General features: G+C 49.5%; 1 protein-coding gene across 1 annotated transcript in view; it reads right to left on the bottom strand.

Moving 5' to 3' along the window:
* Positions 1-1,938: 1,938 nt before the first annotated feature.
* LOC139237849 (adhesion G protein-coupled receptor L1-like) overlaps positions 1,939-11,863 on the bottom strand; it is a 454,570-nt gene continuing 444,645 nt past the window's right edge. Inside the window, exons 24-27 of the mRNA XM_070867073.1 lie at positions 10,966-11,062; positions 7,466-7,594; positions 5,727-5,744; positions 1,939-2,702 (exon numbers count right to left, since the gene is read on the bottom strand). Coding sequence (XP_070723174.1) covers positions 1,939-2,702; positions 5,727-5,744; positions 7,466-7,594; positions 10,966-11,062 — 1,008 coding nt within the window. The remainder of the gene's footprint in view (positions 2,703-5,726; positions 5,745-7,465; positions 7,595-10,965; positions 11,063-11,863) is intronic.

Below are 11,863 nucleotides of genomic sequence, written 5' to 3'. Positions count from 1 at the left end.
ATGCCAGACCGACTGAAAATGCTGTGAACAGATTGTGCGCGACACCCTCGTGTCTAAAGCTTATATTGGCAAGAATTATTATTTTTTTTTGTTTTTTTTTTGTTAAACACACACACACACACCATTTGTAAAAGTCCCTCCTTTCTGGAGAGGGCAAAAGGCAACTTCTGAACACGGAAGTCCGGTCTGCCTCCTTCTCTATACTCGGGGGACACGACGAGATTATAAAAGATTTTGTGCTCTGAGAACTCAAAGGGTTTAAAAGGACATTAAACACTTTGTGTATATTTTGTTTTGCAAAATTGACACGGATGAATGACGGCCTACAACCACAGGAAAAATGGGGCCCATTGGTCGTCAAGAATTTTTTTTTGAAATTGAGGTGAAAGTTCATCCTGTTTGGGGCAGAAGGCCAAAGGTCACCCAATCACAACCTCCTGTATATAATACATGTGCCATAAGAGATGAATAACATCGATGTCTCTTTCTGGTGGCGCTACAGGGCCTGACCTCAGTCGCCCAGGCAACGGTGGTCTGCAAACGTCTGTCGGTCAGTGGCACAAAAGCGGAGGGAAAAACCAGAAGAAAAATAACTCCCCCCTCCCCCCGCCACCCCTCCCCCCCCCCGTCAAAACGTAGTTTCCTGCACGGACGAATTCCGCTTCTATTTACATCATCGGTGAGCTTCCGTGGAGTGGGTTCCGCCCTCTGCCCTGCGCGTGTCGTGCCTCTCGCGTGTTGCGCCCGCCACCGTTCCTGACGGGGTTTGGTGGGGGCGGTGGGGGCTGGGCCAAAAGCGACTGTCGCTTGTGTTGCGGCCCCATGACGATTGGCAGGGCGCCGTGTGGGGGCCGAGGCTGTCGTCCAGAGAGCTGCGCAGCTGATCTCCTCGCCATCCTCCGAGACTCGTTCTGCTTCTTCCCTCCCTTCCTCCTTCCTCCTCCTCCTCCTCCTCCTCCTCCGTTGCCGATGGGATTCAAGGTCCAATGGACGGCTCTGTCAACAAGGCTACAGTTGGGAGGGAGGGGCTGGGGGTGGGGTGAGGGGGGTCGGGGGGGGGGGGGCAGGTGTTTCTGACGTGAAGCTGGTTCCTAGACACTTTAGCAGCAAAGGATCCCACACATATGAAGTCTCTACAGTTACTTGCCAAAGACTCTGGCAACAGATGATGAATTGGAGCATCCATGCCTCTTTTGCTGCTGCGGCCACAGTTAGCAGCTAATCAAAATAAGACTCTTAATCATCTTTCACGCACCGTCAGTTAAATCGGGAGTGCCCGCTATTCCTGGTCGCACTGCACAGCGGGCACTGTGTTTATGGCTCAATCATTTCTGTTGTTACCCCGCCCCCCCCCCCACCCCCCCACCTCTCAAGAACTCAGCGACTTCTTGGTATTTGAAAGCTGAGAGGCACCTTCAGTTTTAGCACCGCATAAGCTGGCCATTCCCGGCTGCTTTACCAGTCTCGCCGGCAGATCGGAGCACGGTGACCGGCGTTATCCGGCAAGGCGGGGGTGGGGGGGGGGGGGGCGGGGTGGCGGAGAGGCGGTCGTACTTCTTCCCCCTCCCCAAAGAGGCGACGAGTTCCCGGTAGCCTTTTGCGGAATGGGACACCCCACCTCCCCCCCCCTCTTGTTTATAACGTTCCACCCGGCAGGGGGGAAGGGAGTGTCGAGGGAGGGAGGGGTGGGGGGGGGGGGGGTTCGGACAGGTTGGCTGGAGGTAGTAATTTATATAATCAGGCGATCCCAAGGGTTTTGTCGTGGTCCAATACGTGCCAACAGCGAGAAAGTAGATAGACACCCGGCAAGCCTTGCTCCGACAAGGTTGGGGTCCTCTGTACAAGTCACAACCCTACATTTCCGGCAGAGCCAAGGGCGCCCCCTGTACCCGGGTCCTTGAATTGCCCCCAACGCCTTTCGCTCCTCCGCTTTTCGTTTCAGAGGCTGGTGACCAGCTGCATTTGTCCATCGCCCTCGGCCACGGTGCCATCCACGTTGACCGAGACCACGTAGCCCTCGTTGCTGCCTCTCCTGGACTGGTAATAGGCCTGGAGCTGGCTCCGGAAGACCAGGTTGGGCCTGGAGCTGTAGTAGATCTCGCTGCCGGCCTGGGGGTGGGGCGTGACCTCCCCCATGCCCTCGGGGCTGCTGTCGGGGTACGAGGAGTCCCTGAGGTTGGTCATGCTGGTGTAGAGGGAGTCTCTGTTGGGGGACTGGAGTGGGCCGTCCAGCCCGTCCGTCAGCTCGGCTGTGTAGCTCTCCGACTCCTCCAGCTCGGGGTCACTGCGGTAGAGCAGCGACTGGGCGCGCTGCAGCAGCAGCGGCTCCTCCAGCGCCTTGTACATCAGCTCGATCTCGATGTTGTCCTCCTGGGTCAGCGAGGGGGCGTCGGGCACGATGGCGTCGTCTTCGCTGCTGGCCGCTCCCCCCCCGCCTCCTCCTCCGCCCACTCCCCCGCCGCTGGCTGGAGCCCCCGGCTCACCGGGTAGGGTCTTGCTGCCCGGCCGCAGGTTGTTGTGGACCAGCTCGGAGATGATCATCTTCTCGAAGGCCGCGTCGCTCAGGTTGCGGCGGCAGTCGGCGAGCGGCGTGCCGTCGGTGGTGAAGTCGCTGTTGCGGAAGGAGTAGCTGTTGTTGAAGTTGCCGTTGAGGGGCAGCGTGTCCATGCCGCACGGTTCCCTCGTCAGGTTCACCGGGTGCTCTGCCAAAAAAAACAACAACACGGCAAGGTGAGGGGAAAGAAACAATCGTCGGCTCAAAGCTACGTTTAAAACCGGGTTCATCATCTGCCCCATTTCCCCATTCCCCCAGGGTATTGTCCACTGTAGGGAGAAAGGTATTGAGGGAGTGATTGGGAAGGGTATGGGGAATGATTGGGAAGGGTATGGGGAATGATTGGGAAGGGTATGGGGAGTGATTGGGAAGGGTATGGGGAGTGACTGGGAAGGGTAAGGGGAGTGATTGGGAAGCGTATGGGGAATGATTGAGAAGGGTATGGGGAATGATTGAGAAGGGTATGCGGAACGATTGGGAAAAGTATGGGGAATGATTGGGAAGGGTATGGGGAATGATTAGGAAGAGTATGGGGAGTGATTGGGAAGTGTATGGGGAGTGACTGGGAAGGGTATGGGGAACGATTGGGAAGAGTATAGGGAACAATTGGGAAGAGTATGGGGAACGATTGGGAAGGGTATGGGGAATGATTGGGAAGTGTGTGGGGAGTGATTGGGAAGAGTATGAGGAACGATTGGGAAGAGTATGGGGAATGATTGGGAAGGGTATGGGGAATGATTGGGAAGGGTATGGGGAATGATTGTGAAGTGTATGGGGAACGATTGGGAAGAGTATGGGGAACGATTGGGAAGGGTATGGGAATGATTGGGAAGGGTATGGGAAATGATTGGGAAGTGAATGGGGAACGATTGGGAAGAGTATGGGGAACGATTGGTAAGGGTGTGGGGAATGATTAGGAAGGGTATGGGGAGTGATTAGGAAGTGTATGGGGAGTGACTGGGAAGGGTATAGGGAACGATTGGGAAGGGTATGGTGAATGATTGAGAAGGGTATGGGGAATGATTGGGAAGTGTATGGGGAACGATTGGGAAGTGTATGGAGAACGATTGGGAAGGGTGTGGGGAATGATTAGGAAGGGTATGGGGAGTGATTAGGAAGTGTATGGGGAGTGACTGGGAAGGGTATGGGGAACGATTGGGAAGAGTATTGGGAATGATTGGGAAGGGTGTGATATTGATCGGGAAGAGTATGGGGAACGATTGGGAAGGGTATGGGGAATGATTGAGAAGGGTATGGGGAATGATTGGGAAGTGTATGGGGAACGATCGGGAAGTGTATGGGGAGTGTTTGGGAAGTGTATGGGGAGTGATTGGGAAGAGTATGGGGAACGATTGGGAAGGGTTTGGGGAATGATTAGGAAGGGTATGGGGAATGATTCGGAAGAGTATGGGGAGTGATTGGGAAGTGTATGGGGAGTAATTGGGAAGAGTATGGGGAATGATTGGGAAGTGTATGGGGAATGATTGGGAAGTGTATGGGGAGTGATTGGGAAGAGTATGGGGAATGATTGGGAAGGTATGGGGAATGATTGAGAAGGGTATGGGGATTGATTGGGAAGAGTATGGGGAACGATTGGGAAGTGTATGGTGAGTGATTGGGATGAGTATGGGGAATGATTGAGAAGGGTATGGGGAGTAATTGGGAAGAGTATGGGGAATGATTAGGAAGTGTAGGGGAATGATTAGGAAGAGTATGGGGAAAGATTGGGAAGAGTATGGGGAATGATTGGGAAGTGTATGGGGAGTGATTGGGAAGTGTATGGGGAGTGACTGGGAAGTGTATGGGGAATGATTGAGAAGGGTATGGGAATGATTGGGAAGGGTATGGGGAATGATTGGGAAGGGTATGGGGAATGATTGGGAAGGATATGGGGAGTGATTGGGAAGGGTATGGGGAATTATTGAAAAGGGTATGGGGAGTGACTGGGAAGGGTATTGGGGGAGGGGGGGGGGGGGTGGAGAGAGGTACAGGGGACCATTCAGAACTTTGGTGCTTTCAGACCAGCAAGAGCTTATGCTCTTCAAGCTGAGATAACAAGGGGTGAGGTAGATCAAGGCACAACGGGCAGAGTCACTCTTCCTCTTCAGAAGATCATGCAGCCTGGCTGACCATCGCTGTGACAAGCAGTGCTGAATGATAACCCCAAGTCAGCCAGCCCTGCACATGCAGTCCACCCACACACCAACACGCAATTCTGAAATTCAGGAAAGCTAAACACTAACATGTGTGTATCTGACACAATCGTGTATTGCACACAGTCCTTGCTAAATGTGCAGGCATCTCTATGTCTCCAGACAATTCTGTTTTATTTCCCATAACTTCAGTAGTATAGGTAAGGAAGATGGTTTAGCAATGTTTTCAGAACAGACAAACATTCTGTGGATATCTACCATCTTGAGACTGACAGGGAATCTGAAAATGGCTGCCATCCTATGACGGTGACATATTCAAATGTCTGCCACCTTGAGACTGATTGCCACACTGCAAATGGCTGCCACCTTGACACTAGCAGCCACACTGCAAATGGCTGCCACCTTGACACTAGCAGCCACACTGTAAATGGCTGCCACTTTGATACAGGCAGCCACACTGGAAATGTCTGCCACCTTGAGACTGGTAGCCACACTGCAAATGTCTACCACCTTGACACTGGCTGCCACACTGCAAATGTCTGCCACCTTGACAATGGCAGCCACACTGCAAATGGCGACCTGCCAGAGCTTCAGTTTAGAGTATGACATATTGATGTACATCATTAATTCAGTTCATTATCTCATCTGTAAACTGACTAAACCCGGTACAGCTAATTGCCTTGTGTCTGCCACAGTTTGAGTCGCACATGCCCTTCCCTGCTTCAAGCTACCGTCCGCAGACCTTCCAACTTGAGAAGACTGGGTGAAGGGTCAAAGGTCAGAGGTGTAGCCAAATTTGGTGGGGATTCAGGGGCCATAGTGTGGCTTCCAGTAGGTTTGGGTTGCCGTGAGACCTTCATGTATTCAGTGTGAGACAAAAATGTATGAATAAATGAAGGAACGGGAGAAATTCAGGAATATCGAAAAGGGGGGGAGACTGTTGTCAAGGAAGAGGAGTTGGAAGGCCTGAACCCATAGCATTAACATTCAACAAGAATGTGCAAGTTGAACATCCATACTTGTCTCTCTGTAGGTCCCTACACGGAAGCATGGTGAAGAAAGGAAAAGAGACAATAAGCACTGAGATCACAACGTCAAACTCAATCAGGCATTTAATCAGAGCATTAATTAAAAATGTAAATATTTTTTAGCAGAAGGCGCAGGCTGATCACTGGTGAGCTGGGCTGATTGTTAATCATGAACATGGGGAGTTCCAGTGCTGGGACAGCCGTCATTAATTAATCAGCAGTATGCCAATCTCACGGCCGTGTTCGGAACTGAGATTGTTAATAACTAGCAGCGAACTAGGGGCCAAGAGGGTTCATGTCACACAGCAGGGTACGTGTGCTCAGAAGCATGTAGCCTCGGTAATCTTGTGCTCACTGTACCGACTGCCCCTAAATCACAGTTAAAGAGACCATCACCTTTGGTTGTATGGAGCCCTTATTTTAAGTTGTAGTAACCTCTTCATTCTTACAGTTCCAGAGACCTCCACAATTCTCAGAGATTTCCTCAGTTAGGTATAAGAATTCTCCCATTCCTAAAGTATTCATGCCCTGCTATTCTGACAGTAATAGGGAACCATGTTCTCATAATTGTAAGGAAGAAAGAACTTGCATTTATATAGCACCTTTCATGACCTCGAGATGTCACAAAGCGCGTTACAGCCAGTGAAGGATTTTTGAAGTGTGATCACTGTTGTAATGTAGGAAACGCGGCAGCCAATTCGCGCAAAACAAACAGAAATGTGATAAATGACCAGATAATCTGTTCTAGTGACGTTGGATGAGGAGTCAATATTGGCCATAATGCCGGGAAGAACTCCTTTGCTCTTCGTCAACAAGTGCTATGGGATATTTTACATCCACGAGAGAGGGCGCACACCCTAGTTTCAACATCTTATCTTAAAGACGGCACCGCTAACGGTGCAGTACTCCCTCAGTATTGCACTGGGAGGGTCAGCCTGGATTTTGTGCTCAGGTCCGAGAGTGGGATTTGAACCCATGACCATCTGACTCAAAGGTGAGCCAAACCTGATCCCTTGAGATCTAGGAATTTGAAGCCCCTGTATGGTCAATTATTATAACAGTAAGATTGGGGGATGGGTAGGGGGGGGAGTGCGGTATTACTCATAACCTAAGCAATTGATTCCCATTCCTACATCCTAATCCAATGATTATAGGTACCCCCACATTCCTTTGGTCATAGGAATCCTCCATATTCAGCAGTTACAGGGTTCCCATTCCTACAGTATTGGGGACCCTCCTAATCCAATGATTATAGGTACCCCGACATTCCTTTGGTCATAGGAATCCTCCATATTCAGCAGTTACAGGGTTCCCATTCCTACAGTATTGGGGACCCTCCTAATCCAATGATTATAGGTTCCCCCACATTCCTATGGTCATAGGAATCCTCTATATCCAACAGTTACAGGGACCCTCCTAATCCAATGATTATAGGTAACCCCACTCATTCCTATGGCTCTGGGGAGTCCCCATATCCAAAAGTTACAGGGTTCCCATCCCTATAGCTTCAGGCACCCCGCAGCCACCATCCCCAACAGTTTATGAGGGGAATGGGTTGTCAATGGTGGGCCTGCTATGGCCAGCTCAGTGGAACAGGATAATTCTGATGCTCGAGTGCTGGACTCTTAAAGGTTCAATGTGCAACACCCATCACAATTCCAGCTCTAGCAGTGGGCTGTTTGGGGCGGGATGACTGAGCCGAGAGGACTGCCGAGCATTTCATTGCCAACCTGGTGAGCTGAAGACAGTGGGTGAGGGAGCGCTGTATCCAATGGACTCGGCCAGCAGTGTATTGTAGGGGCTGGCACCGGAACGAGGCTGCAGAACAGGATTGGTCAGCAGGTGATTACCCATAGTTCCTAGAGGGGAAAAAAGAGAAACAGTGTAACTTAGAGACGGGAGGAAGTGAGGCATGATAGGAGGAAGTGAGGTAGAGGTAGGAGGAAGTGAGGTAGAAGTAGGAGGAAGTGAGGTAGAGATAGAAGGATGTGAGATAAAGGAGGAAGTGATGTAGAGATAGGAGGAAGAGAGGTGGAAGTAGGAGGAAGTGAGGTAGAGATAGGAGGACGTGAGGCGGGCAGGATGAAATGAGATAAAGGAGGAAGTGAAGTAGGGAAAGGAGGAAGAGAGGGGTGGTTTAACCAGAGGTAGTTGATCAGCCCCCCAGTATAGACTTAAAAAAAAAATTTGTTCATGGATGTGCATTGCTGGCAAGACCAGCATTTATTGCCCATCCCTAATTGCCCTTGAGAAGGTGGTGGTGAGCTGCACCTTGAATCGCTGCAGTCCGTGCGATTGTTCTTCCCATTGATTGATCAACATTCTAATCATAACCTGCCCAATAGTTTGTGCAGGTTTTCCCATTAACTCTGCGTTTGTACTCTACGCCCCTCCTTAGAATGTCGAGGATCCTATATACCTTTTGTCTTACAGCGTTGTCAACTTCCCCTCTCACTTTTAAAGATTTGGGTATCTGAACCCCTTAGTCTCTCTGTTCCTCAACTTCTTTTCAAAGCTTCACCATTTGGTGTGCCTTTCCTGTCATTCTTCCCCTCAAAATGCATCACCTCGCATTCCTCCATGTCAAATTTCATTGAAAATCTATCTGCCCCCAAAATATTAGCCTGTGTCCTCCTGAGCTCACTTACTGTTCTCTTAACCTCGTTGCTGATTTTTGTTTGCACGTATCCACCCCGTCCCCAAATCCAGAATACTATACGGGTTTGTGAAGTATTCTCTTGCAAATATTGGCCATGGTCATTTCTCAGCTTAGAGCAGGAGAGCAGTGATATATTGGTTGATATTTTTCACAAATGTTGGGATTGTACCTGGGCACCAGGGAATGGTGAAAAATAGTTCCAATAATCGGGGAAATGAGTAGAAAATTCAGAAGTGTAGAGGACCTTGGAGTGCAAGTCCACAGATACCTGAACATAACAGAACAGGTAGATAAGGTGGTTAAGAAGGCATACGAATACTTGCCTTTATTAGCCAAGTCATAGAATACAACAGCAGGGAGTTTATGCTTGAACTGTATAAAACACTAGTTAGGCCACAGCTAGAGTACTGCGTGCAGTTCTGGTTACCACATTACAGGAAAGATGTGATTGTACTGGAGAGGGTACAGAGGAGATTTCCGAGGATGTTGCCTGGACTGGAGTATTTTAGGAAAGATTGGATAGGCTGGGGTTGTTTTCTTTGGAACAGAGGAGGCTGAGGGGAGACCTAATTAAGGTGTATAAAATTATGAGGGGCCTCGATAGAGTGGATAGGAAGGATCTATTTTCCTTGGCAGAGGGGTCAACAACAATGGGGGCATAGATTTAAAGTAATTGGTAGCAGGTTTAGAGGGGATTTGAGGAGAAATGAGAAATGTTTTCACCCACAGGGTGGTGGGGGTCTGGAATTCACTGCCTGAAAGGGTGGTAGAGGCAGAAACCCTTATAGCATTTAAAAAGTACTTGGATGTGCACCTGAAGTGCAGTAACCCACAGGGCTACGGACCACGAGCTGGAATGTGGGATTAGGCTGGGTAGCTCTTTTTCGACCTGCACAGACACGATGGGCCGAATGGCCTCCTTCTGTGCTATAAATTTACTACGATCATTATTACCTGGTCAGTTTAACTTCCACAGTGGGGAAGTTTACTAGAGGGTATTCTACAGGATGTTACTGATCAAGATTGTCCAAGATGTTTATCTTCATGGGCTTCTTACGTGTGCTCCATGCAAGCATTATATATTGGCCTTGGACGGGGTGTAGCGCAGATTCACCAGAACGATACCAGGGTGAAATGGGTTAAGTCATGAGGGCTGGTTGCATAGACTTGGTCTGTATTCCCTCGAGTATAGAAGAGTAAGTGATGATCTGATTGAGGTGTTTAAAATGATTAAAGGATTTGATAGGGTAGATAGAGAGAAACTATTTCCTCTGGTGGGAGGAGTCCAGAACAAGGGGACATAACCTTAAAATTAGAGCCAGGCTGTTCAGGGGTGATGTCAGCAAGCACTTCTTCACACAAAGGGCGGTGGGAATCTGGAACTCTCTTCCCCCAAAAAGCTGTTGAGGCTGGGGATCAATTTCAAAACTGAGATTGTTGGCTTTTCTTTAGGTATTAAGGGATACAGAACCAAGGCGGGTAGATGGGAGTAAGATACGGATCAGCCACGATCTAATTGAATAGCAGAACAGGCTCGAGGGGCTGCCTTGCCTCCTCCTCTTCCAATGAAGTTTAGATCTCTGTTCCCATTCGTCCCAAGATACCTCAAGTAGCTGAAATTAACAGAGGGACTTCAGTTACGTGGATAGAATGAAGAAGCTGGGGTTGTTCTCCTTGGAGCAGAGAAGGTTGAGAGGAGATCATGAGGGGTTCAAAATCATGAGGGGTCTGCGCAGAGTAGATAGAGAGAAACTGTTCCCATTGGTGGAAGGGTCGAGAACCAGAGGACACAGATTTAAGGGGATTGGCAGAAGAACCAAAGGCCATGTAAAAAAAAAACTTTTTTACGCAGCGAGTGGTTAGGATCTGGAATGCACTGCCCGAAAGGTTGGTGGAGGCAGACTCAATTGTGGCTTTCAAAAGGGAATTGGATAAGCACCTGAAAGAAAAAAATTCAGGGCTATGGGGAAAGAGCGGGGAAGTGGGACTTGTTGAGAGTTGGCTCAGGCTCGATGGGCCGAATGGCCTTCCTCCGTGCTGTAACCATTCTATGGTTCTGTGATCATGTGGTTCTGATTTACAACTTAATCAACCAATAAGGAAACAGTGTTTAACCCAGCCCTTTTCAAACCATCAAACCCTTGAAACGCAAACTGTACAAACCAGCGAGCAGACCTACATCCCCTGGTCTTCAAGGGTTGGACTGCCAAGGAGCAGTGGCTGGAAATGGCTCACGGGCAATAGTTTGGACACCCTACTTGTATGAATGAACATTTGAAGAGCACTGTCATCACTGGGGGCCGTGCCTTGCAAACATACTGTAAAGTAGAACTTCCCCTAGTGGACTACTGTGGCAATGCAACTGCTGATGTATAGAATAAGGTCACATGACTAGGCCCTGTGGCGTCATCTTGTGGTTGTATGTGTTTGTGATGTTGTGAAGGATCTATCACACCGATTGCAACCTCCATGCCCGCCCCATCCCCGGTTAATCAGTCCTCCCCCGCCACACCCATGAACATGCAGACAGGAGCTGTGAACCCCAACACGTGACTCGATTTGGAAGGTCACCTCGATTTAGGGTGGGAGTGCTGTTGATGTCCCCCGCCATGAAGGAAGATTCCGACTGCTTGCGGACGGTGTCGTTCCACATTCTCCGGATCCGGCTCTGAAAGGGGAGGGCACAGTGCGTTAGTTCAAGGCGTGAAGCTTTGCTACAGGGGTCACATGGCACAGTTGGAGCAACAAATGGGCAGCAAGTCAGCAATCCTCTTTAAGCAAATTGCAGCAACACATTCAGTGTCCCTTGGCTTCCATTTATGGCATGGGCTGCTTGACAAAAGACCCCCCCCCCGCCCCCCGAGGAATGACTATCCAACTGCCTGCTCTGAGAGTCGCTAACCATGAGGTACAGCAAATGATCAGGAAGGCCAGGAATGGTATCTTGGCCTTTATTGCAAAGGGGATGGAATATAAAAGCAAGGAAGTCTTGCTACAGCTATACAGAGTATTGGTGAGGCCACACCTGGAATACTGCGGGCAGTTTTCATTTCCATATTTACGAAAGGATATACTTGCTTTGGAGGCAGTTCAGAGAAGGTTCAATACATTGATTCTGGAAATGAGGGGGTTGACTTAAGAGGGAAGGTTGAGTAGGCTGGGCCTCTACTTATTGGAATTCAGAAGAATAAGAGGTGATCTTATCAAAATGTATAAGATTATGAGGGGGCTTGAAAAGGTGGATGCAGAGAGGATGTTTCCCACTGATGGGGGAGACTAGAACTAGAGGGCATGATCTTAGAATAAGGGGCCGCCCATTTAAAACTGAGATGAGGAGAAATTTCTTCTCTCAGAGGGGTGTGGATCTGTGGAATTCGCTGCCTCATAGAACTGTGGAAGCTGGGACATTGAATACATTTAAGGCAGAGATGGACAGTTTCTTAACTGATAAGGGGTTATGGGCGGGGAA

Source organism: Pristiophorus japonicus, chromosome 24 (genome assembly GCF_044704955.1).
Source record: "Pristiophorus japonicus isolate sPriJap1 chromosome 24, sPriJap1.hap1, whole genome shotgun sequence".
In the NCBI taxonomy this organism is placed as follows: domain Eukaryota; kingdom Metazoa; phylum Chordata; class Chondrichthyes; family Pristiophoridae; genus Pristiophorus; species Pristiophorus japonicus.
Note: the sequence above shows the minus strand (reverse complement) of the source record. Positions and strands in the feature narration are given on the sequence as shown.